At 42.1% G+C, this 25351-nt stretch overlaps 1 protein-coding gene across 1 annotated transcript in view; it reads left to right on the top strand.

Moving 5' to 3' along the window:
- Positions 1–24941, top strand: part of SLC16A12 (solute carrier family 16 member 12) — a 78535-nt gene extending 53594 nt beyond the window's left edge. Inside the window, 7 exon segments of the mRNA XM_019445039.2 lie at positions 1314–1450; positions 1453–1564; positions 12023–12126; positions 14826–14969; positions 17146–17725; positions 19667–19926; positions 22266–24941. Of these exon segments, the coding sequence (XP_019300584.2) occupies positions 1360–1450; positions 1453–1564; positions 12023–12126; positions 14826–14969; positions 17146–17725; positions 19667–19926; positions 22266–22528 (1554 nt within the window). The 5' untranslated portion in view covers positions 1314–1359 and the 3' untranslated portion in view covers positions 22529–24941.
- Positions 24942–25351: the final 410 nt, after the last annotated feature.

Below are 25351 nucleotides of genomic sequence, written 5' to 3'. Positions count from 1 at the left end.
TGTAACTGTGCAAAGGTATGTGTAGTCCAGAGCTAGAGAGGCAGTCCTTCTCCACCATCATCTAGGGACCCAGGCTCCTTCCACCCCATAGCTGTCCAACCCCCAGGGTGCTGTCCTGGTGTGTGTGGCATAGCTGTCTCACCCTTACATCCATGCTCCGGTCTATGGAAAGGGAGTGGTGGAAGTCCTGGGAAAGTGCCTTGGCCTTTGAGCTCATGAGCCAGAAATGGCGTATTATTTTTCCTTGCATCCCTTTCATTTAGACTAAACCATGTTATAAAGAAGATGTGGTGTGTATGTATGTGTGTGTGTATATATATATATGTGTGTGTGTGTGTATGTGTATATATATGTGTATACACACACACACACACACACAAACACAATGGAATATTACTCTGTGATAAAAAGGAATGAAATCTGCCATTTGCAATAATGTGGATGGAAATAGAGTATATTAAGCTAAGCTAAATAAATCACAGAAAGACAAATATATGATTTCACTCATGTGAAGTTAAAGAAACAAAACAGATGAACATAGGGGAAGGAAAGGAAAAATAAGATTAAAAACAGAGAGGGTGGCAAATTATAAGAGACTCTTAAATACAGAGAACAGGGGCGCCTGGGTGGTTCAGTCGGTTAAGCGTCCGACTTTGGCTCAGGTCATGATCTCACTATTTGTGAGTTCGAGCCCTGCGTCGAGCTCTGTGCTGACAGCTCAGAGCCTGGTGCCTGCTTCGGGTTCTGTGTCTACCTCTCTCTGCCCCTCCCCCACTCACAATCTGTCTGTCTGTCTCTCAAAAATAAATAAAACATTAAAAAATTAAAAAAAATACAGAGAACAAACTGAAGGTGGCTGGAGGGGTATTGGGCAGGGATTGGGCTAAATGGGTGATGGGCATTAAGGAGGGCACTTCTTGGGATGCGCACTGAGCGTTACATGTAAGTGATGAATCACTAAATTCTACTCCTGAAATCATTAGTACACTGTATGTTAACTAACTTGCATTTAAATAAAATTTAAAAATTAAAAAAAATAGGCTAAACCATGTTGCCACATCCACCTTCAAGAGAGGTTAGGAAATATGGTATCAAACTGGGCGGACATGGATTTGGCTAAAATTTAGGAGGATCTGTTATTAAACAGAAGGAGAAGGGGTATCAAGGACAGCTAATGGCCTTTGCCCCAGTCCAGGATCCATAGCTACAAATAACCGTATTTAACAGGAAAAGAATGATCATTTTTGTCAAGTGAAAAGTCAGCCTTTGGATATGACCATAAAATATAAATATGTCCTGGTTTTTGGTTTTAGATGGCCAGTAACCCATGTGCCAGGTAGCATTCTGTGCCAGTCTTGAATGCCAACAGGAAGTCACTGGACAGCAGACCTCTTCCAGGATCACAACTGGGCTATTGAAGTAACTCGAAAAAGAGGAAAAAAAGAGCTGAGGCCATGGCAAAAAGAAACCGAGTTCGGTCTACCTCTCCTCCAGATGGAGGCTGGGGCTGGATGATTGTGGCTGGCTGTTTCCTTGTTACCATCTGTACTCGGGCAGTCACCAGGTAGGTGGGATTTTCTTCTAGATTTATTAAGATGATCTGGCTTGTCTTTTCTTCTAAGTCTGCTTCGTTCTATTTCTGAACCTCTCATTGTGAAAATATCTGTGTATATGTACAGGGTGTGTGTGTGTGTTTGTGTGTGTGTGTGTGTGTGTGTGTGTGTGTGTGTGTGTGTGTGTATTTCTTTTGCTTGGATATCTTTTTCTTTGAGAGGAATGTGATTTTCTAATACCTGAAAGTCCTGGATAGTGGTGTCTTCTATAATATCTGGCACATACACCTGAAATGTGAGGACATTTTTAGACTAAATGTTGTGGCTATTCCAGCCGTTTGTTTTCGTAAACAGCTCATCCCAGAAAAGAAAAATACATAAGGTCAAAACAATCCTTGAAAACCTCTTGGCTCACCAGATACTGAGCTGTTGGAAAGCTTAATACCTAGAATTTAAATTCTTCTGCTTCCTTTTACATTTGGCTGGAGGCTAAGTTCTAGGTTGAAGGAAAGTAACAGCGTTAAGTACAGGCTTCTCTCATTCTTGTTCATTTCTCCTCGTTCTTTTATCCAAGGCCCTATTGTTGAATATGCTTAAGTTAAACCCATGTACATTGGGACTCATTCGTCTCACTTATATTTGGAGTAAATGTATGCTTGAGGTCTGCATGTGCTAGCTCTTCCCTCTACTTATGCCTTCATTGAAGTAGAACTCTTTACTCTTCTCTGGCAACACACCCTTAGCAGTGACCGAACGTAATTTGCCCTGAAAACTTTATTTGATGACATCATCAATAAAAGCATCAGTAACAAATATATAACGCAGGAAATAAGCAGGCTCTTTGTGTTTGGTAAAATAAGAGTTGGTTGATTATGTATCATAGAAACCTATAGATTTGTTTAACATAATATGGTATTGGCTCTGGTTTTTTTTTTTTTTTTTCCATCTCTATCATGGGTCTTCTGTTGTGGGTGTGAGGAGTCATAGAGTTAAAAAGGAATCTTTCGGTTCTTACATGTGGAAGCTCCCATCATTTCCATCATGGAAAAGTTCTGGAAGTGACTTCAGTGCTTTATAAGGAGGTTGATATCTTTATAAGGAGGTAGTGGAGTCTTCATGACCCCTTTTATTTATTTATTTATTTATTTATTTATTTATTTATTTTGACGTTTATTTATTTATTTATTTATTTTTCAACGTTTTTTTAAATTTATTTTTGGGACAGAGAGAGACAGAGCATGAACGGGGGAGGGGCAGAGAGAGAGGGAGACACAGAATCCGAAGCAGGCTCCAGGCTCCGAGCCATCAGCCCAGAGCCTGACGCAGGGCTCGAACTCACGGGCCGCGAGATCGTGACCTGGCTGAAGTCGGATGCTTAACCGACTGCGCCACCCAGGTGCCCCTAACGTTTATTTATTTTTGAGACAGAGAGAGAGCATGAATGGGGGAGAGTCAGAGAGAGAAAGGAAGACACAGAATCTGAAACAGGCTCCAGGCTCTGAGCCATCAGCACAGAGCCCGATGCGGGGCTTGAACTCACGAACCGTGAGATCATGACCTGAGCCGGACGCTTAACCGACTGAGCCACCCAGGCGCCCCTCATGACCCCTCTTAGATGGAATAGTTTTATATGTCCCCACGAATAGATTAGGACACTGGTGCTAACATAGGTTAAGTGACTTACCTACAGTTTTGGTCTAGTGGGACAGAACTGGACCGGATTTCTAGCCTTTTTTACTTCTTGTCTTGTTTACTTGCCATTGCATGTGCACATGTAATCCACCAACTCTTTCCAACACAAACCAGATTATCTTCCTATCTCATTATTTCTCACACATGCACCGTATCTGCCCCATCTTCCATACACATGTATATATTCACACACATATCCTCTGTTAGTGCCTTTTCATTGTGAGAAGTGATTACTTCAGTCTTCACCTTTGTTCTGCTCTAAGATGTAGGCACTTGGAGGAAGTTCTGTGGCCAGTTCCTTGTCCCCTGAAACACTCTGCACCTTATCCTGTAGAACAGTGTGGTATCACCAGACGTAGGTTTTTTTAAAAATTGCCTTGGTGATGGAATCGTCGTCTTAAGATCTTACTTCCTAATCTCCATATGGTTGTCACACCAGTGATGAGAAGTCATGGTGCCAGGGGACAGCTGTCCCTAAATTCTTCTAACGGAGGCTCTCTACCCTCCTTGTCCTGTTGGCAATTAGTCATGTTAGTTGTCACCCCAATTCATGTACAAACAACTGCACATTAAGGCTTGGAGACATCTGGATTGTTTTTGAGTGTTGTACTCTGAAACTATGGAAGTGACTTGGGGCAGGTGTCTGTAGAAAATTGAGGACTTACCTCAAGGACACTGATTTCTTGATGGTCTTTTATGCTCATTGGCATCTTATATGGCTTGTCTTGTTTGGCAGGACAATGAATCTCATTTTTTTTTTCTCAATCACAGTGGAATTGCTGTGGAACCCATGACTGTCACCCAAGGCTGAAAATCTTGCATATTTTTTTCGGTTGTATCCTTAAGTTTTCAACTTCAAGTTAATGGAAATCAAGTTCCCTAATATCTAGCTATACGTTCATTGAGGACAATGCTCTATCTAGGTGTCTTCCAAAAACACAGAGATGCTGGAACACCGCCTGGTAGGCTCGGGCACAAATAACTGAAATCCAAATCCAAATGGGCTAAGTATACATCGGATAAAAACAGCGTGTAAAATAACACTGGTGAGAGAGGGGTTAATTCTGATCTGGGAGTTCAGGACAGCTTTCAAGAGAAGTTGTCCCTGGAGTGAAGTCTTGAAGAGTGGATACTATTTGGCCAGGAGGAAATGAGAGGGAGAGAGGTTTCAAGCTGCATTAGGTGCATGCACTTTATTTGCTTTCCTCACTTTGTGATAACAGTGGGCAGTCCCCCTTCCTGAACTGCTAAGGGTTTAGCCAGAAACCAGAAGAGCGTTGTGGCAGGTAGCAAAGACCTGTTCTCAGAGGTTAATGGGAGAGGCTGAGAGGGGCATAGCTGAGCCGAATTAAGTTTAGAGGAGAAAAGTGCAAAGGCACGGCCAGCATTGGAACTCAGTGTCGTGAACAGGCAGCAGCCAATAGGACTGGAGATAGGGCCAAGGAAAGCGGCCCCTAGGGTGATTTGTCAAGTCAGAGGATCAGTGCCTATTGTGCAATTAAGTCTTTTTTTCCCTGTTTAAACTGTATACTTAAAAATTAAACCATGGGGCACCTGGGTGGCTCAGTCGGTTAAGCTGCCGACTTCAGCTCAGGTCACGATCTCGCGGTCCGTGAGTTCGAGCCCCGCGTCAGGCTCTGGGCTGATGGCTCAGAGCCTGGAGCCTGTTTCAGATTCTGTGTCTCCCTCTCTCTGACCCTCCCCTGTTCATGCTCTATCTCTCCCTGTCTCAAAAACAAATAAAATGTTTAAAAAAAAATTAAACCATACTTCTAGGTGCTAAAAATTTGAACAATACAGAGATGCATAAAATAGTCTTTTTCTCATCGCTTCCTGAATGCCAGTTTCACTGCCCAAAGTTAACCTTGTTATTAGCTTCTTCAGGTGTGCCCCCCCCCCAATTTAAGAACCTTATATCCATCTGTAAAGCATATTATTATTCTTTTCATTGACACCAATAGGATCATACTGCACACACTGTTTTGAACTTATTATTATTATTATTATTATTATTTGCTTAATAATATCTCTTGGAAGTATTTCCATATTCAGCACATACAGCTCTACCTCACTGAAAAATAACAGCTTAAGATTCCATCACAAGGATGTGTGCATAATTGATTTAACACATTTTGATTGAAGGACTTATATTGTTCCCTGGGTTTTGATTTACAAACAATGCTACATACAGTCATGATCCAGACCACTTTAAAATCAACTTTCAACTCTTGCCTTGTAACTGACGATGCTGCCTTACATGTAAAGTTTACATAAAGCTCGAAGTTGTCTAGGCTATTAAAGCCGTCATTCTCATTTATTTATACTCTCTGTTCATTAATGTGTGTTGAGTACTTATTTTTTGCCTCAGGATATCTTATTACCAAACACATTCTCTATTTCAAGAATCACATTTCATCGTGAAATTATGTGACATTCTGTTTGTAAACTGACAGCTTGAGTTGGAGTTGATGGTTGAAAAAGCAATACTTGATTTGAATGTTCAAAGAAAACCTCCAGCTGTAAGACCTAACTTTTCTCAGGGCACCTGGGTGGCTCAGTCTGTTGAGTGTCTGACTCTTGATTTCAGCTCAGGTCATGATCCCAGAGTTGTGGGATCGAGCCCTGCGTCAGATTCTGCACTGAGCTTGGAGACTGCTTAAGATTCTCTTTCTCTCTCTCCCTCTGCCCCTCTCCCCCACTCACTCTCTCTCTCTCAAATTAAAATAATAATAAATAAAATAAAAAATAAAAGTAGTACATGCTCATCAAAAAAAAAAAAAAATCAGAAAGTAAAAGGAAAACAAAAGTTCTATAAAAAAGAGCACCTGGGTGGCTCAGTTGGTTGAGTGTCTGACTCTTGATTTCAGCTCAGGCCATGATCTCATGGTTTGTGAGTTCGAGCCTCACACTGGGCTCTGTGCTGACAGAATGGAGTCTGCTTGGAATTCTTTCTCTCCCACTCTCTCTCTCTGCTCCCCCCCACTCTCAAATGAAATATTTTTAAAAAGTTATATTAAAAAAAGACCTATTTTTCTTGACATCTTTTGGATCCAAATTAACTTAGTTGCAGTAGATGCCTAGAGTCCTGTGGAATTGGGGGGCTCTTTTAACAATGGCTGAATTCCTATAAATAGTAGCTAATGTTAGCTGAGTACTTGTTCTGTGCTGGTTAACATCGTTCCAAGCACTTTTCATTTATTAAATCATTTAGTCCTTGAAACAACACACAGAGGTCGAATAGTGTGTCCAGAGTCACAAGGGTAGTGAGTAGTACTGCTTTTAACTACTAGGCTACACTGGCCAGTGGATCACTTCCACATTGATGCACTGGATGACTTCATCAACTGGAGGACCATCTTTCCCAAATACCAGATGTTGTCAACATCTAGCTCTATAGGAGCCAGAGAAGAAGTTTTATTTTTTAAGATTATTTTTTCTTTAAAAAATTTTTTTAAAAAATGTTTATTGATTTTTGACAGAGAGAGAGAGAGAGACAGAGCTCAAGTGGTGGGGTGGGGGGTGGGAGGTGGGCAGAGAGATAGGGAGACACAGAATCCCAGCAGGCTCCAGGCTCCGCACTGTCGGCACAGAGCCCGACACAGGGCTCAAATCCGTGGACCGTGAGGTCAAGACCTGAGCCTAAGTCGGATGCTCAACCGACTGAGCCACCCAGGCGCCCCAAGATTTTTCTTTCTTTTTAAGAAATCTCTACACCCGACAAGGGGCTCAAACCCACAACCCCGAGGTTAAGAGTCACATGCTCCATCAACTGAGCCAGCCAGGTGCCTCGAGAAGAATTTTATAGCAGAGTGGCAAGATGGAGATACTAGGCATGTTGGCCCTTTGAGGGAGAGTATCTTTGAGAATGGTATTTCATACAGATGACACTTGCGTGACAATTTTGTTTCCTTATTCTTAGGAACAGAGCTTATCAACCACTGAAGGATGATACTTGCATGATAATTTTGTTTCCTTATTCTTAGGAACAGAGCCTATCAACCACTGAAGGATGTTAGGAGTTGTTTGCTACTGAGCATGATCTAATGAATGCATTATGACTGATCCAGTTATGCTTATCAAACTGCTTATTTGAGAAATGAGGAAAAGAGACTCTGAGAGATTAAGAAGCTTTATTCAAACTCTCAGTTACTCAGTGTGAGGATCAGCGATCAGGACCCAGCTTTCCTGACACATCAGATGCACAGATTTTCCAAAGGACAATAAAAATTATTTCTGGAGTGAGAAGCACGTGTGCTCCCGATAACATTTATTTTCTTTAAGGTCATGCCTGTGTTTAGAAGCCATAAATTATGGAACTTTACCATTTGAAAAGTACTTTTTTCCCTTTTGAGAACAAGTAAGAAGTGATACTTGTTTTTTGAAAGTCGCAGTCAATCAGAAGCATGTTCATGGTTATTAAATTTTGCCTCTGGCAAGCCTATTCACATGGTTAGATAAGAATCTCGGGTATTATTTTTGAACTTTGCATACCTAAAGTTTGACTGATATGACTAATCAGGTCAGTTAAGAAAACCATCAATCAGAAAACTGAACAGCAATAAAACGAGATAAAAAAGTCACAAGAGACAAACATAGTCGCACAAACATGAAATCCCTCAGAATGATTTAGTGAAGAGAAGAGACTGGCTTACCATCGCAAAATGTCTTCTCATCATCTGGGACCCTTTTTTCTTAGTCACCCCATGTTCTTTCCCATCTCTAGCTTCGGGATCTTCCTCCTACTGATACTTCATTCTGCCAGCTTATGAACTCAGATTCTTCACATCTCTACTTCACCTTATCTGGCTACACGTTCCTGGTCAGCCACCCTCCAGTCTTCCTCTTCCCTTTCTCATTCATGTCCTTGAAGTTGCCGTTCAACCTTTTTTACTTCCTTCACTTCTAGTCACTTCTTTACCAATGCTAATCCTTCCTTCCTTCTTTCTTTCCTCCCTGCGATACCTTGAACCTTGAACAATATTTAATGAACACCCAGGTAATGATATGAGATCCAGTGCGGACATGGTCTTTGCTGTGACAGAACAACAGTCTAGTGGAGAATACAAACAAACGCAAAGGGAATCGCCATATCCCTGTAGTGTGGTAGGTGTCCCGCACGTCATGTAAACACTTACGAGAGGTATTAAGCCCAGACTCAGGTTGTCAGGGAGGCCTTCCTGGAGGAGTTGACTATTAATGTTTATTTTTGAGAGAGAGAGAGACAGAGCATGAGCATTTGAGGGCAGAGAGAGAGGGAGCCCCAGAATCTGAAGCAGGCTCCAGGCTCCGAGCTCTCAGCACAGAGCCCGATGCGGGGCTCAAGCTCCTGAACCGTGAGAACGTGACCTGAGCCGAAGTCTGACGCTTAATCGACTGAGCCACCCAGGTGCCCCTGGAGGAGTTGACTAATATCTTTAGACTACAAGAATGAGGGCAGCTGAGAGAGCAGCCTAGAAAAGAAGAAAACTCTTTAATGCTCAGAGGTGTGAAAATGTATGGGTGGTATGTTGAAAGTGATGGAAATAAGTTCAGTCTGGCTGAAATGAGGAATGCATGGTGTAGGTTAGGGGAAACACTGAGAAGGGTCAACTCCTGCGGGGGTCTCAGAAGTCATGTTAAAGAGTTTGAAGTGTCAGGATCTCTTTCGTGTTCTAGTAAGGTCACTGACCATTGCACATAAAATGTACAGAAGGCAGCCAAGTGTGAATTCAGGGAGATGAGTTAGGAAGGTTTGGGCTGCAGTCCAGGAGAGAGGTATGGGCATGAATTATGAATGATAAGGGGAATGGAGAGCTGTGGAGGCATTTGGGAGCTATGTATAAGGTAGAATAAAACCTGACCATAGATTAGATCAGTGGTTCTCAACAGGCTGATTTTGACCTCCAGGGGACAGTGGGCAATGTTTGGAGACATTTGGGGGGTGGAGGCCAGGGATGCCACCAAACACTGTATGATACCCAGGACAACCCCTAAAACCAAGAGTTGTCTTTGTTAAAGATGATGGCCAAAATGTCAGTAGTACTTGGGTTGAGAAACCCAGGCTAACGATAACTTAACTATTTTGATAATGAGGCGATGTCTATGAAATTGTTATTCTCTTTTAAGTTTATTTATTTATTTTGAGAGAGAGAGAGAGGGAGAGAGCATGCATATGCACACACAGGCAAGGGGCAAAGAGAGAGGGAGAGAGAGAATCCCAAGTGCTCTCTGCGCTGTGAGTGCAGAGCCCGAGGTGGGTCTCTATCTCACAGACTGTGAGGTCATGACCTGAGCTGAAATCAAGAGTCGGATGCTTAACCACCTGAGCGCCCCCAGGTGCCCCTTCATGGAGTTTTTAATTTGCTCTTCGGTGTTCTTACTAGCATGAGTTTACCATTCATCTTTACATCCTGCAATTCCAGTTTTGAACACGAACGTGAGCGTTGAACTCATATGCGGAATCACTGGAGCTCACGTGTATGTATTTCATTTTCACCAGAACAGGGGAAACCCTGCACCAAAAACCAAAACAAAACAAAACAAAACAAAACAAAACAACCTCTACCGTTTTCTCTTCGTTTCTTGATGCACTCACTTTCTGTCAACATTCTCTATCTTCCACTTCCTGATGAATAAGGGAAGACAGAGCAGGAAAGGGAAAGGAACGGTGGGTAGCCCTACCTTTCTTTTTTCCTCCACGTCATGATTTTCAGCGTAAGTGGTTGGCTAGTAAAATACAGAGACATAACCTGAGTCGGAAAGGATATGGGAATCCTCAGTGCTTTGTGTTTCCTAAAACACTGTTGCTTGCTTTCTGCATTTGAAACAAGTTCTGATTTGAAAGGAAAGCATGGCCTCTCTCAGGAGTGAGAGCCTTCCTCCCCCTACCCCCATGCTTACTCAGTTGTCCATGTAACATAACTTGCACACACTCTGAGTCTAACCCAACTCCCACACATTGTGAGTCTACCAGAGTTTGCGTGTCTAATACCACACGTGTCCATGGGAAGGCGGAGAGTCGCAAACACATGGTGCGTGTATCTCCTCTGCTCGCGTGCATGCCCTGTCGTTCCTTTGGACTTTACGTACAAAACATGAATTCAGAGATGAACGTGTTAGAAATTTTAAGACCGTGACAGCTGAAATTCTATGCTTCTGAGTGCCAGATTCTGTGCGATTGCAGAGGATGCACGCTGGGAAAGCTGGCCCTGCCTAACACAGTTGTCCTGGTTCTACCTGATTCTCCTCCTTCTTCTTTTTTCTCCATCACCCGCCTTCACATCTAGCAGCAACTGGAAAGGGCTGGGGAGAGAAATAACAGGTTACTGCGGGCTGCTGAAGCATGATGGGTTAGACGGTAGCCCTATCCAGAGAGACGACCTCCTATCTCATCCTCACCAAGACCTGATCCTTCCCTGGCTGTAATCGAGTACCAAAAGCTCCTGCCCTGAATTGGGAAACTTGCTAATCTGTATGACATTCATTCCAACTTGTACAGTGATACAAATCATTGCTCTAAAATCACTTACATCATTTTTTCCTGAGTAATTAACAATTTTTCAGTGTAAAGTTTCTCTGTCTCTGTATGTCTGTCTCTCTCTCTCTCTCGTGATTATTTATAATTTCACCATTCACATATAATGACTGGGTACTTTTTTGTTTTTTTCTCTATTTATATGAACTATGATTTTATCAAAATAAGCCTTTACTATGTAAACTACTTTGTTTTACTTAACATTGTATTGTGAATTTTTTCCCAAATCAATAAATACATATCAAATCATCATTTTCAACACCTAAAAATATTTCATTTTATCGATGTCAAAATTTACTTAGCCAGTCCCTTATTGATGGGCAAATAGGTTGGTTACAATATTTGGCCTTTATAAATAGTTCTCTAAAATATATCCTTTTATGTGTATCTATTATTACTATTATTATCATCATTTGATTATTACCTTTTGTTAAAACCTAGAACTGAAATTGCTGGGAGAGGAGATGTAGAACTCCTTTTTTTGAGAGAGAGAGAAAGAGAGAGAGCAGAGGATGGGCAGAAAGAATCCCAAGCTCCGACATGGGGCCCGATCCCATGAATTGTGAGATCGTGACGTGAGCCAAAATCAAGAGTGGAATGCTTAACTGGCTGAGCCACCCAGGCACCCTGAGAGATGTATAATTCTTAATTGTCAAATTGTAACTTGTGAAACAACCTCTTAGAAGTCACAGATGTTGGTGAAATATGAAGATAAGAAAGAACCCATATTTTTGACCTGCCATATTTCCCATAAAACCTTCCCTACAGCGGTGATCCTCATATCCACTTGGCTTCAGCAGCCCTTCTAGTGGATGAACATTCCTTCTCATCCTTTAGAGTGGCTCTGTGGCCGTTGGGCCATTCTGACTTCCTACTTACTATGGCCCAGCAATGTACCACTGAAAACCAATTAAACCAGCTGAACCAGAATTTGAACAGCTGAACCAGAATTTGAAGCTGTGGTTTTGATCCATGCTTATTCTTTTTTTTTTTTTTTTTGTATAAAATTCTTGCACTAGGGGCGCCTGGGTGGCGCAGTCGGTTAAGCGTCCGACTTCAGCCAGGTCACGATCTCGCGGTCCGTGAGTTCGAGCCCCGCGTCAGGCTCTGGGCTGATGGCTCGGAGCCTGGAGCCTGTTTCCGATTCTGTGTCTCCCTCTCTCTCTGCCCCTCCCCCGTTCATGCTCAGTCTCTCTCTGTCCCAAAAATAAATAAAAAACGTTGAAAAAAAAAAAATTTAAAATTCTTGCACTGTATTTTTCAGATGTATTTCCATTTTTTTTGTGGAGTTCCAGACATACTTCACTCAGGATTATGCACAAACAGCTTGGATCCATTCCATTGTAGACTGTGTGACCATGCTCTGTGGTGAGTATCACCAGGGCTAGACAATTATTGGTTACTCTTGAACTGTACGTGACACTGGCCTTCCACTGCTTCTGTTTACCAGCTTTTTATGAATAGAAGGGCTTTGCTAAAAGTTGGCTAAGACTATATATAAAGAAAAGACCGATCCTACCTTCAGCCAAACCCAACCAGACCTGCCCTTGGAATTAATGGTCTTCACCGAGGGCAGATAGAACAGGTGGTTAATTAACACTCTCAAAAAGACATACTATTTGGTGCTCCCATATAGAGATAGGGTGCTGGACCTCACAGGACTCATCCTGATTTGGGAAACAGTTAACCATACAGTATATGCTTGACCTCTCTTTGCTAAATGCTATGGTCCCTCATTCTCCAGTCATGAAAACGGTCATTGGATTGCACTATGAGCCATTCCTATATGATCTCCTTAAGCAAATGCCAACGAAATCTTGTTCTTATTCTGTTCCCTTCCCAGAGGTTCAAAATGTGGCTCATGGATTTTGTTTTTCATGCGTAAACCTTCATTCTTAGAGAAGTATGAGGGAAGGATAGGATGATACAGTCATGTGATCAGCACGTTCACCGTCACTATAATTTCATTCAGGAAACCCCAAGGGGACTACAGAGGGCATATAGAGTCATCTCAAAATCCATGGAATCTCTCAATCCATCTATGTCATAGAGGAACGCTAGTCTTGGGATTTTTCTTTTCGAACGTTTTAAACCAAAGTTCTTAAATGAATGTCTTAGAGAGTTTCTGAGATTGGGACAAGTTGGAATGATCTATTTGCAGTCTAGACCCATTTAATCATTTCATTTAAATGAATCCTTAGTATTAAAAAAAAACCACTATTATCTCTTCAGGCCATGTCTTGTGGCAAAAAGGAAATCCCATATTATTTAATAACTTATAAATAACATCAACTGATTCCACTCTAGGTACTGATTCATACTTATTTTTAGGAAAAAAAAGGACACACTCAGGAATCAGTTGAATTGTGCTGAAATGTATTTCCTTTGTTGGGAGGAATTTGAGAGCAGTTCTAGGATGAAGAGCAGGTTTCATGAGAAGCCTAAGTTGACTCTGTCTACTGATAACCCTGGAAGGTCTTAAGGGATCAGAAAATAATATCTTTGGGTTTTCTACCCTGTTTTCTTGTTTGTTTGTTTTGTTTGTTTTTTTAATCAGGAAGACTATCACTTGGTTTTCAGGGTCATGTTATTAGTCACAGCCTTTGTATGACCATGCCAAGTGAGCCATGTTTATCTTTCTCAGATGACACAGGTGACTCATTTCCCTCACTGTTATCTTTTGGAGAATATTTATAATCCCCAGAAGAGGACTAAATGGCCTTCGGTGACCAACAGGATCACAGTGACTGTGTGATAAAGCTGGGTCGTATTAGATGCAGCATTTTAAAATTCAAGGACTGGAGGCCATGCAAGGACTTGAGGCCTGTTGGATCCAGTTTCCATGTACCAGTTTCCATGTTGCTCACCTGGCAACATTAGTTGAGGTCAGGAGATGGAGAAGAGGCTGCAGACACCCACTGGGGGCACTTTTCATTGAGTTTAGTGTAAGTTTTGTCACTTTCCAGTAGCCATAGCAGCAGCAGCCTGGAGACTTAGATACATTCTCGGGAGTTTTGCTCCTTCCTGTTCTCCAGAGATTATATAGACACACAGCCACTGTTTTAAGTAGGCAGGAGACATCAGGCTGACGGCTGGTTCTGTCACGTACATTTGAGTTGGGCCCCAGTTTCAACCTGACCAATACAAAATTATACTCCACAGATACCCGAAGAACTTGCTCTTCTGATCTTCGTACTAGGAATACTGCTCAGCATGAGTTGTTCCATAGAAAGAATTCTCATGCTTTCCCCATGTCTCCTCTGCCATCAGTCTGGGAGGCCCAAGGAGACAGAGTAACAGGGTGAAATAACCCTGAACTTGGTGTCAGGTGCCCTGAGCTATAGTTGTTGGTGATCTTGGACATGTCATAGTCCCCTGAACTTCAATTTCTCCTTGGTCTATTCCAGCTTAATTAATATTCTATAAACCTGAAAGCTGGCACAATTATAACACATTGTTAAACCACAAATAGAGTGAGGCCAACCCAAATGTCGCTACGGATGTGAGGCATTTTCCTAGATTTTCTGGGTTTTGATTTCTCATCCACAGGGTTTCCTGTATGAGAAAGGTTTCCACAGTACCAGATTGTGGAATGGTCTTTTTCCTTGGCCTTTTCCTGCATAACACTACTGGCCACACAGTGTTGCCACTTTCCTTCCCTACTAGTTAACTGTGATAATTATTGCTAATGATGCATGATTAATACTATGTGAAACATACAAGCCACATCCCTGTGTAAGTGGCATGTAATTTAAATAAGGAGTTGATTCGCTATTTTAAAAGCACCCCGAGCCCTGGAATTATGACTATAATAGAATGGAGAAGCGGAGGGCGCACGGAAATGCAACTCAGCGGAACCGATCCTAATTCCAGCTTTGCTACTTGTTCTCCGTGTGACCATAGACAAGTCATTTCCTCTCTCCTCAGTTTCCAAATATGTGGAATGAGCGAGACGGGCTTGATGCCGTAAAGATCAACCATTCTCTGTTCTGTCAACGCAACACCACAGCCTTTCCACAGTGCCCTCAAGGCCTCTCTGCTGAACCTATTTATTATTGTTTTTGAAGCTCCACTTGGGAGTGTCGTCAGTAACCATTTATCCTGTCAAGTGGGAATCATGCTGGGTGGCTTGCTTGCATCGACTGGTCTCATCCTGGGCTCATTTGCCACCAGTCTGAAGCATCTCTACCTCACTCTGGGAGTTCTCACAGGTAAGGGCTCTTTGTACCGCTTGTCTCCCCACCCCCTTCAGGTGTTGTCAGGCACATCAACAGAACTGTCTTCCGTAAAGTAGTCATCTTGTTAGATGCGTAACGTAAAATTTTTTTCATGTTTATTTATTTCTGAAGGAGAGAGAGAGAGAGCATGAGCAGGGGAGGGGCAGAGAGAGAGGGAGACGCAGAATCCAAAGCAGGCTCCGGGCTCTGAACTGTTAGTGCAGAGCCGGGGCTCGAACCCACAAGCTGTGAGATCATGACCTGAGCCGAAGTCAGACGCCCAACTGAGCCACCTGGGTGCCCCATAGTTGCATAATTTAGTTGACTTAGCTTATGTCTACCTACCTAGCAGTTAAAAGAGCTGGAAATGCAATTGATTGCACTCCTGGAATGAAAATGTATCACTCCTCCAATTCAGCCACATGATAGAAGTGATTTCCGGCTTCCCCTCTGGTAGCAGTGGATGGCTGAGATTCTGTACTCAGAAGCAATGAGATGTTAGCCAGGGCACCGTGAATTTTCAGCGGTCATCATTCTCCCAACATCTTTGCCGAGACTCCAAAACACTATCTGCACTCGACCTGAGTTGCCCCTGCTTTATAGTGAGTGAGGAGCATCATCCAATAAATGGGGGTTTACAATTTAAAAAAGAAAGCCCCTTATTGTGAAGGTTTTTACATTATGCATTCTCTCTCAATGTGATGGAATTATGCTTTAGAGAATTATGACGGACCCTGCAAGAAGAGAAGTAATCTATGTGCATCCCATAAATCATACCTAAGGGCACTGCATAGCATCAAGGTGGGGTCACTCGGTGGCACTGGAGTGGCATTTTGCCCCATCACTCAAAGGAATGTGGAATAGCACTAACTCAGTCTGGGCCGTAGGGGTAGCATGATCTGGTCAATGAAGGACATAATCTCATAGTGATTTTATAAATCTGGCTCTGTCAGCTTAAAAAAAAAAAAGGTATCTGTTCCATGTAACCCAAAAATCCCAACCGCTAGGTGTCCAGTCATCCCAGTTTACCAAGGAGTGCCCTGGTCTTAGCACTGAACATCTCGTATCCCAGAAACCCATCGGTCCAGGCAAATCTGGATCATTGGTCACCCAGCACTGCAGATGGGAATAGGAGCCGAAGGTGGTTCTGTTTTTCCATTTAGATGCCATGAGTTCAAGGTTTTACACTCTTCAGATTTTCTTGACTTAAAAGGAATAGAAGCTGAAAATCCTTAAAAGGCTTTCTGCTGACTTTAAGGAATATGTTCAGGTTACTATGTGTACATGCTGTGTTCATACACAAAGTTGGCATGAAGTCTCCCCATTATGTGAAATTATTCTGGAACTTTCATGGGGTCATATATGCTATTTAAACCCAAATTCCATGAGTGGTCCAGATGATCAGAGTTGTGTTTTCATAGGCAGTGAAGAGTTGAAGTAATCCTCTGGATAATTTAAGATAAAAAGAGGTATTGGGTGGGGAGAATAAGTTTCTTGGGTCAGCATTATCTTCATTTTCTAGTTAATTCAAATTCAGTTCGTGTAATGATTTTTTAAGCTCTTCCTTTCATTTTAATATTTCATATATTAAAATAGATTTCATTTCATATATCTATCTATATCTATATCTATATATATGACTTTCTTCTTTGGAAGCAAACCTTAAAAAAATATGGCAGATATAGATATAGATATCTGTACGGGGCGCCTGGGTGGCTCAGTCGGTTAAGCGGCCGACTTCGGCTCAGGTCATGATCTCGCGGTCCGTGAGTTCAAGCCCTGCATCGGGCTCTGTGCTGACAGCTCAGAGCCTGGAGCCCGTTTCAGATTCTGTGTCTCCCTCTCTCTGACCCTCCCCCGTTCATGCTCTGTCTCTCTCTGTCTCAAAAATAAACGTTAAAAAAAAAAATTTAAAAAAAAATAGATATAGATATCTGTAGATATCTATCCATCCATCCATCCATCCATCCATCCATCCACACACACTATACTTCCCAAACTGTGAATGACTGGTCAGGGAGACTCCTCTTCAGCTTGCGTAGAAAATAGTTTTAAAAGGGTTTGACAGAAGGCCAGATTCTCTTTAATCCAACTAAGTTTATTATGAAATATTTTGTTTCATCGGCTGCTCACGGTATACCAGAACTCATATACTTCTCTTCATCCTTAGGTCTCGGATTTGCACTTTGTTACTCTCCGGCTATTGCCATGGTTGGCAAATATTTCAGCAGACGGAAGGCCCTTGCTTACGGGATCGCTATGTCAGGAAGTGGCATTGGCACCTTCATACTGGCTCCGGTGGTTCAACTCCTTATTGAACAGTTTTCCTGGCGGGGAGCGTTACTCATTCTTGGGGGCTTCGTTTTGAATCTCTGTGTTTGCGGCGCCCTGATGCGGCCTATTACTCTGAAGGAGGACCATACAACTCCAGAGCAGGACCACATCTGTAGAACTCAGAAACAAGACTTTAAGCGAGTGTCTCCCTGTGCAACTTTGACTAAAAAATGGGTGCAGACCTGCCTCTGTTGCTCTTTGCAACAGGAATACAGTTTTTTACTGATGTCAGACTTCGTTGTGTTAGCCATCTCTGTTCTGTTTATGGCTTACGGCTGCAGCCCTCTCTTTGTGTACTTGGTACCTTATGCTCTGAGTGTCGGAGTGAGTCACCAGCAAGCTGCTTTCCTTATGTCCATACTCGGGGTGATTGACATTATTGGCAATATCACATTTGGATGGCTAACTGACAGAAGGTAAAATCCATGAAACCGCAGTCGGCCCCCTACCAGGGGACTCCCAGCTTTGAGATCCCCCTCATCCCTTTACCCTGTACAAAACCTACATCTGAGTGATGTCAGTGAGTTTTCAGTATCTGAGGGCAACCCCCCTGCTGGTTCTTCTAGGTAGAGGTTGGAAACCTTTTCCCGTAAAGAGGTAGATAGTAAACGTTTTTGGCTCCGTGGGTCCTGTGATCACAAGTGTTCAGTTCTGCTGTTGTAGCACAAAACAACTATAGACAATATGTGAAGAAATGAGAGTGGCTATGTTCCAGTAGGACTTTACTATGGATACTGAAATTTTTATTTCCCAGATGATTTTCACACGTTGAAATAGTATTGTTCTTTTGATTTTTTTGTTCCAACCACTCAAAAATAGAAAACGCTTCTTAGTTCACAGACAGTGCAAAAACAGGTGGTGATCTAGATTTGGCCATAGTTTGCCAACCTCTGTTCTAGACGGTTCAGGATGACGGGTATGTCTAAATTGCAGAAACCTGTGGTAACCACAAGTTCTGGTGACACATTTCATTCCATCCGAAGTCAAGTCAGTGCTCAGGCTGGGTGTTGTGGTTTTAGTTTAAAGACAGAACAAAACAAAACAAGCAAACAAACAAAAAACACAGAGGCTGGCTGGAAATGGAGAGAGGAACAGAATTGAGTCCAGGCAGGGAGATTAGGTGCAAAACTAACACATTATTTACAGCCACACGTTTGTGTTTGACCATGCGGATAGCAAATACTTTCAGTATGGTTTTAGGCTTAGAAACCCAAGTTATAACAAATCTACTAGGTAGTTTCTTAAGCTAATGCTTACTGCTTGGATTGAAGAAGAGTGAGATACTCAGATTCTCTTCACACTCGAGCTGTGACCTGGGAGAGCAATCATCATGTGGCTTCTCACATATTATGTCTTCGGTACTTAGTGTCCAACAGCCATTCTCCAGTGCTATGAGTATAATATTTAAAGTTAATTCCAAATTTAATGGTTAAGGAAAAGCGGGAAGAGTTGGGGTCTCTATCTTGACCACTAACACCACAAGAAGCAGCCCCAGTGTAGGTTTGATAGAGGCATCTCTGCTCAGGGGCTATACCAGACCTAAGTTCTTCTGCTGGCCCTGCCCCTTACTATCCCTGTGACCTAGGGAAAATTAGTGACCCTCAGATCTTCAGGGGTCTTCATCTGTAGAACAGGCGAGTGCAATATTTTTCTGTTGACCTCTTAGCATTTTGTGAGGCTCAAATGAGACTGCGGGTTGAAAAACATTTGTAAAGCATAAATGGCCGGGGCTGATACTGTACCGAGTCTTTGAAATAATTGGTATCAGTGATGAGTTTGGAGCTATAGGGGGAAAAGGTAACGGAAGTACCACTGGGGAGGTCTTGAAAATAACACTTAGTCCTGGTACAAGATTGACATCATCTCTGGCCGCTCATTTTAATGTCTTCATATTCTAGCTTCTCCCTTGTGTAACTTGGGTTATTGACCACATATGACGTAGCAGACACCAATGGGTGACGTACCTGAAAGCATCTAATATGGTAGACGGCTAGAAAATAGTCACCTGACACTCGACTTGTTATTTTACAACTATCCGTAGGGTGACCGTATGGGATAGGTAACCTTCCCATTATACAGCTTAAAGAAATGGAGATTAGAGTTAAGCAGTTCGTAGGTGACAGAACTGGATTCAGACTTCCGCCTTTCTAGTTTTAGAGCGTATTTTGTGCCACACCATGTTTCCTGGGAAGATGAAGTCTTGTGTTTTCCTATACCAAAAGAAAGATAGACGACATGGATAACGGGAAGCCTTCTCTATAAATAACTGCAGTGCTTATCACTGCATGGCCATGGTTCCAAAGCTCTTTGATAGAAGCTGTGCATTCTGCACTCATTCTTGGTCTTCAAATCCACAGGTGCCTGAAGAACTACCGGTATGTCTGCTACCTCTTTGCCGTGGGACTGGATGGGCTTTGCTATCTCTGCCTCCCAATGCTCCAGAGTCTTCCCCTGCTCGTGCCTTTCTCTTGTACCTTTGGCTACTTTGATGGTGCCTATGTGACTCTGATCCCAGTAGTGACTGCAGAAATAGTAGGGACCACGTCTTTGTCATCAGCCCTCGGTGTGGTGTACTTCCTTCATGCAGTGCCGTACTTGGTGAGCCCACCCATCGCAGGTAAGTTTCCAGAGAGATCCCCCCAGACACCTCTTCTGTTTGTCATACTGATGTGAAAACTGTCAACTCACACACAGACAATGGGGACTGGAAGTTAAGTTGGGAAGAGCGAAAGAGAAAGGGATTCAAGAGCCACCGAGGTATCATGGTCTCACTTGTATCCTTGTTTTATCATTTTCTTCCAGCCAAGTGGAGACTTTAGCCTACTTGGAAAGAAAAAGTCCAAAATTAGGGTCTTGATTCCATTCCACACTAATGATGGGAGCGATGGAATGGAGCAGCTGTTCAGGCTTATAAATAAGTCAGGCACATTCAGAGGGAAGTCTGAAGGGAGTACAGGATTCCACTTGGGGAGAGTGGGCAGTGAGGCTGAAATGGTAAGTGGGTGTCATAGCGGAGGGTCTTGAGTGCCAGCCAAAGGAGCCAAAGGGGCCCTATATTCTTAAGAGACTACGGATAGTATTTTTATTTTATTTTTATTTTTTATTTTTTAAAATTTACATCCAAATTAGTTAACGTGTAGTGAAACTATAGAATGATTTCCGAACCCAGCCATTGCTAAAGCAGCCAACTAGGGGAAACTGTGGCTGTTTCACAGCTGCAGATAAAAATTCCTGGTCAGGGGTGCCTTGGTGGCTCAGTCAGTTAAGCCTCCGACTTCAGCTCAGGTCATGATCTCATGGTTCGTGGGTTCGAGCCCTGCATTGGGCTCTGTGCCAACATCTCGGAGTCTGGAGCCTGCTTCAGATTCTATATCTCCCTCTGTCTCTGCCCTTCCCCTGCTTATTCTCTGTCTCTCTGTCTCTGTCTCTCTCTCTCTCTCAACTAAATAAACATTAAAAAAATTTCCTGGTCAGTTTAAATTCTGTGATATAGGACCATCTTTTTAGTGCTTCATTTTTTGGAAACTGCCCCCAAAAGGTCCCCCCATCCTCCCTTGGTAGCCAATTTTTGTGTTTACCAACCTTGGAGGGAGCAGTGTAATTCAGTTAAAAAGTCATAGTGCATAAATGAAATTTGGATTCCTGGGTCCTTTTTTTGATCCATGGCCTTCATTTGGCAAATTAGACATTCTCGTTGCCAGGCATTGGAGGATTAGGGTGTAAGTTCTTACCGTAATACTTCTCTTATTTAATTACCGTTAAAATGACAACTCTCTACTCAGTCTCTTTTGTTTGGTGCTACAGAAATGCATAAGCAAATCACAGGATAACTAAAATATTCAAGAGTAGTTTGGATTACAGGAAACTTTGTGGGGCTTGTAACAATTTCTGCATACTGTTTTTGACTAATGAAGTGGGTGAAAGGAAAAATCATATACTTTTCCAGAGGATTTTCTTGGCATAGAAGTTTAGAGGAGTTTTTAAAAAACTTTAATCATAAAATAATTGTCTGCCAAGGTCTAATTTGATCCCATCGATTCTCTGATCATTGTGGCCCATATTTTGCATATCATATGCCCTGGTTCTCCTCAAAATTTAGAGCAGGAATTGATATTGGGATTAATTTGTTGCAAAAGGAGCTAAAGAAAAGAAGAAAAAAAAAAAAGCCATGATTGCAAAATGATATCTTGTGAAGTTTGCGTTGGCTGCATCTAAGATGGCCCAAAGTTCTGAATTTCACTGTATGGGGTACAATGACTGGGTCCAGCCGAAAATTTGGATTCTTCTATATCCAGGAGCATGTTAAGGTCACTCAAGATAGACAGTATGTGGGTGTAGGGAATACTACCAGCATTTGGTACAATTATATTCTCTTAACACGAGAGATAAGTGATCCCAACATCAATAATTTGATGCTATTTTTATCTTTTCTACCATATTTTCTAGGATTAATGACAATATTTATTGTGCGATTACTAAGAATGGGACACTCTTCCAAGCACTTTACCTAGCAATGACAATACATTTAAGAACTTTTCCTAGAAAACAGAATGCATTTTCAGTTGCTGCACCATATTTTTAGATCTGCTTCTCATGTTAAAATTATAATGGTGGTGCTAGCAATCTGTTATTCTTATCCTTAGAAATGATTAGATTTGAGGCACCTGGGTGGCTCAGCTGGTTAAGTGTCCAACTTCGGTCCAGGTCATGATCTCACAGTTCGTGGGTTCGAGCCCCATGTCAGGCTCTGTGCCGACAGCTCAGAGCCTGTAGCCTGCTTCGGATTCTGTCTCCCTCTCTCTCTCTGCCCTCCCCTGCTCACACTCTGTCTCTCCCTCTCGCTCTTTCTCAAAATTAAACATTAAAAAAAAAGAAAAAAGAAATGATTAGATTTGAGAGTAGGTAAATAATTGAATTGTCAACTCCACAATGTAATTTCGCTGTTGCTTATTACAGGATGGCTTGTGGATACGACGGGCAGCTACACTGCAGCCTTTCTGCTCTGTGGATTCTCAATGATATTTAGTTCTGTGTTGCTTGGCTTTGCTAGACTTGTAAAGAAGATGAAAAAAACCCAGCTGCAGTTCCTGGCCAAAGAGTCTGATCCGAAGCTGCAGCTATGGACCAATGGATCGGTGGCTTACTCTGTAGCAAAAGAGTTAGATCACAAAGATGAGGAATCTGTCGCTGTCGCAGTGTCTGGTTACAACCCCACATGACCAGTGGCCCGGAGCCTGGGAATCTTCAGGGCTGAGAGAGGTGGGACCACCAGACCGTGTGTGTCTCTGAAGCATTTTATTTTGGCAGAAGCACTGCCGTCCGAGGAAATTATTATTGTTGTTTCATTAACGCGTTTATAGGGGAAAATAGCAAATAACAAAGCACGTTGGACTGGCTCAGAGTTTCCTCATTTGGGATTTGTACTCACAATTGAACTCACATCTTTCAGGCAATGAGCATCACTCCGTGGAGAATGTTAGGACATAGCTGAGGCAGTTAGTGGTAATTGGGGGTAATTTCAAGGCATGACCAAAGAAGATGACACTGGGAAGCTTTGTCTCCAACTCTCTGGCCCTCCATCTTCCTCAGTCAGAAGGTAAAGAGAAACAATGACGTGTAGGTGAGCTTACTTTATGCTTTTTTGGAGAAAGGGGTCTGTATGAATCACTGCCTTTTGAAGAATCTAAAGTATTCTTCAACGACTCTGTTTAAAGCCCTGATGAGAATCTCCACTGTGAGAAAGGGTTGGCATCTTCACCTCTCCACCTCCACTGAAAGCCTTCTTCCTAAGACTGAGCGCCTCATCTCTGACCCGGCCCTCACCTCTGTTCCTATCACATATAATACTGAGTTTAGCAGAATACGCCAAGTCACAAGGGTGATTCCTCAGTCTCACCTGAAATGTTAACACCAACACGTCTTTAGAAACAAAGCTTTTATTGAACTTGCACACACATTCCTGTTAGGAACTGAAAAATGTTGGCAGTATTCCAACTGGGCAGGAATTGAATTCTCAAATCAGCAGGTGTCTGATGGGAGTTTTCTTTTCAGACCAGACATTTAGGTTCATCATTACCCAAAAGGGAGGCTTGCCTGAAAAAGATTGTTCTAGAGATACTCCAGAGGTGAGATTCCTTTCTGCCTGTGTTAATTCTTGTTCCAATGTCCACTGCCCTTTATCTCTTGATGGATAATCGTTCGAAACTTCATGGGCCTCTCCAGATGAATGAGAAGGCGTCAGGGGTTAACCTCAGCATCCTAGCCCTCTCATTAATTAGAGCTTTGTTCAGGCGAGAGGGAGGAGAAGGTGAAGAAGGCTAGAGGTGTGGTATTTTACAGCTCATAGAACTCTTTCACATACCTTCACTCCTTGGATTAGAATAGTTTACTCATTCTCAAGTACTCTATTTTCCTATAGTTTGGGACAATTTCTGACCTTTAGAGGGAGGGTATCAAAGAGAAGAGAAAGGCCAGAGCCTCCAGCTTGTCTCCAACCGCTTTTAAATCCACAGAGTGATAGCCCTGAATCGCCAAATCGTGTCATACCCGTAAATTAGGAGAAAATTACACAATTGAAAAAGGATCTTAATTATAGAGAAATTTTAAATCTGAACCTCAAAGAAATATTTTTACCCTAAAGGCCATTTAATCCATTGTCCCTCAGGCGGTCTCACAAATGCCTGGTCGGCACTGAGGAGGATCCTAGGTTGACGAAGCGTGTTCACCAAGAGTCTTGGCCTATAACTGGATTATTTCATAAAATTGCATATTAATACATTGCTTTCAGAATGAAATACTGACTTGATTTAATGGAAGAAAACTGTCATATTTCACTGCTGCTTTCCAAAGATAAATTTGAATGTCGCCTGTTATCTTTTTACTTAGCTCAAGAATTAAGTTTTGAACCCACTTACTAGATCATTTGCAATCTACAAATAATACTTGGAAAATATCTGTAAAAAGTCAAAGTTATGATGAACTTATGTGTGTTTGGAATAGCACTTTATACTAGATATCATTTCTTGAATCTTCAAGCCTAAAGATTTTTTGAAATATAAATAGTTCTAAATATTCCTAGACATATTTTTTCCCAGCGGCCAGAGTAAAATTTTCTTTCTCCAGTTCTGCAATATGATTTCTCTGAAGTATGATAAGTGTTCCTGAAAAACGAGTATAGAAACCAGAGCTTTAAAAATTTTGTTTAAAGTATTTGGGATATTTTTACTTTCTACACATGCATAAATTTGTATTTTACTTGCCCATTTGGAGCGCAATTTTAGAAAACCAAGGAAAATGTAGATCTTAGACTCCACCATTGTATCTCCACAAAATTTTACTGTTAAGGTTCCATGTGCCTATACTGTTTTTTCCAAAAGGGAGAGATTCATAGGAATGATGTGTTTTGTGGAATCAAGTACAAAATTGTGGTAGGATGATTCTGCATCTTAAATATTTCTTCATATCACTGTGAGCTCTACTTTGAGTAGAAAAGCAAAGAAGCTAACTTCTATCGATACACTGTACCATTGGGCCTTTTTTTTTTTTTTCAGATTGTGATTTTACTAGTAGATCAGATATTTATGCTCATATTTTCTTACTTCAAAAGCGTAATAAAATGAATTTATATTTGTGTTTGGAAACACATTTTTCCCTGTACAAGGGGTTTGGATTGAATGACGAGTGAGCTTGTGTGGATTATGCTAAAATGTAGCTGGCATATAAAGATGTGGTAAACAATCAAATAATTTACAAAAGCCAAACCCATTTATTGAGTGTTTTTTTTTTTTTTTAACGTTTATTTATTTTTGAGACAGAGACAGAGCATGAACGGGGGAGGGGCAGAGAGAGAGGGAGACACAGAATCTGAAACAGGCTCCAGGCTCTGAGCTGTCCGCACAGAGCCTGACGCGGGGCTCGAACTCACGGACCGCAAGATCATGACCTGAGCCGAAGTCGGCCGCTTAACCGACTGAGCCACCCAGGCGCCCCAAGTGTTTTCAATGTATTAGCTACTGTGCTAAGCACTTCCTATGCATTGTATT

Source organism: Panthera pardus, unplaced genomic scaffold (assembly GCF_024362965.1).
Source record: "Panthera pardus isolate Hobbes unplaced genomic scaffold, ASM2436296v1 HiC_scaffold_22, whole genome shotgun sequence".
Taxonomy (NCBI): Eukaryota; Metazoa; Chordata; class Mammalia; order Carnivora; family Felidae; genus Panthera; species Panthera pardus.
This window is presented reverse-complemented; position numbering and strand designations above follow the sequence as displayed.